This window comes from Geospiza fortis, unplaced genomic scaffold (assembly GCF_000277835.1).
Source record: "Geospiza fortis unplaced genomic scaffold, GeoFor_1.0 scaffold241, whole genome shotgun sequence".
In the NCBI taxonomy this organism is placed as follows: Eukaryota; Metazoa; Chordata; class Aves; order Passeriformes; family Thraupidae; genus Geospiza; species Geospiza fortis.
The window spans coordinates 854,044-854,844 of NW_005054491.1; the positions used below are offsets into that span (position 1 = coordinate 854,044).

Sequence of the window (801 nt, forward strand, 5' to 3'; positions counted from 1 at the left end):
TGGGGAGGGTCAGGCCCTGGCTCTTGTCTCCACGCCGCAGCTGCTCCATCACCTGCCGGAGCTGGAGCCTCCAGCCTGGGCAGGGCCTGTCCCCCACCCCCAGCTGCCTTGAGGGGGGGGAGGATGGGCAGGTGGGCTGCACTGCTTGAGTCACAATGGTGGGCACTTGGCATGTCCTCACCTGCCCCCTTGTCTTCTCCCTGTGGCAGCAGGGGCACCCCCTCGAGCTGGGGAGGGGGGGACACCCCTCCCGTGCTGGCCCTTGGCCGAGTGTGCAGCTCTGGGCAGTGCCAGCTGCGGCCCCTGCCCGTCCCTGCCCACCGGGGAGGGCAGCCAGGCAAGCAGGCACGGCCACTCGGTGGTGGGGAATAAAGGGCAGGAAGGGCAGAAGGAAGAAAAACACCCGGCCTGACCAGCAGCTGATGGAGCTGGCACCGGGCTGGGGTCGCGTGGGGACGGCAGCTGGGCTCGTCTGCCAGCCTGGCACGGGTGAGGGCATGGGAAGGGCTGTGAAAGGGAGTCACCCCTTCTGTGCCCCAGTGACCCATCCCTATAGCCAAGGGAAACCTGTAGGGGCAACCTACAGCACCATGGGGGCAACCACCACCTCACTGCTTGTGCTCTGGCTGATGAGGATCCCTTCTCTCTCTCCTCAGGTCAACGACTTCTTGTCGGGCCGGTCCCCGCTGACCCTGGCCCTGCGTGTGGGTGACCACATGATGTTCGTGCAGCTGCAGCTGGCGGCTCAGCAGAGCACGGGGCAGCTCCAGCACCGACACCTCATCGCCAGCCGGGGCGAGG

The 801-nt window shown here is 67.2% G+C and overlaps 1 protein-coding gene across 1 annotated transcript in view; it reads left to right on the top strand.

Annotated features, from left to right (window-relative positions):
* The window catches only part of MIDN (midnolin), a gene marked incomplete at its 5' end in the record, with an annotated part of 17,874 nt that overhangs the window by 4,209 nt on the left and 12,864 nt on the right, over positions 1-801 (top strand). The window contains 2 exon segments of the mRNA XM_031063270.1: positions 657-799; position 801. The exon segment at position 801 is cut by the window's right edge and continues 192 nt beyond it. Coding sequence (XP_030919130.1) covers positions 657-799; position 801 — 144 coding nt within the window.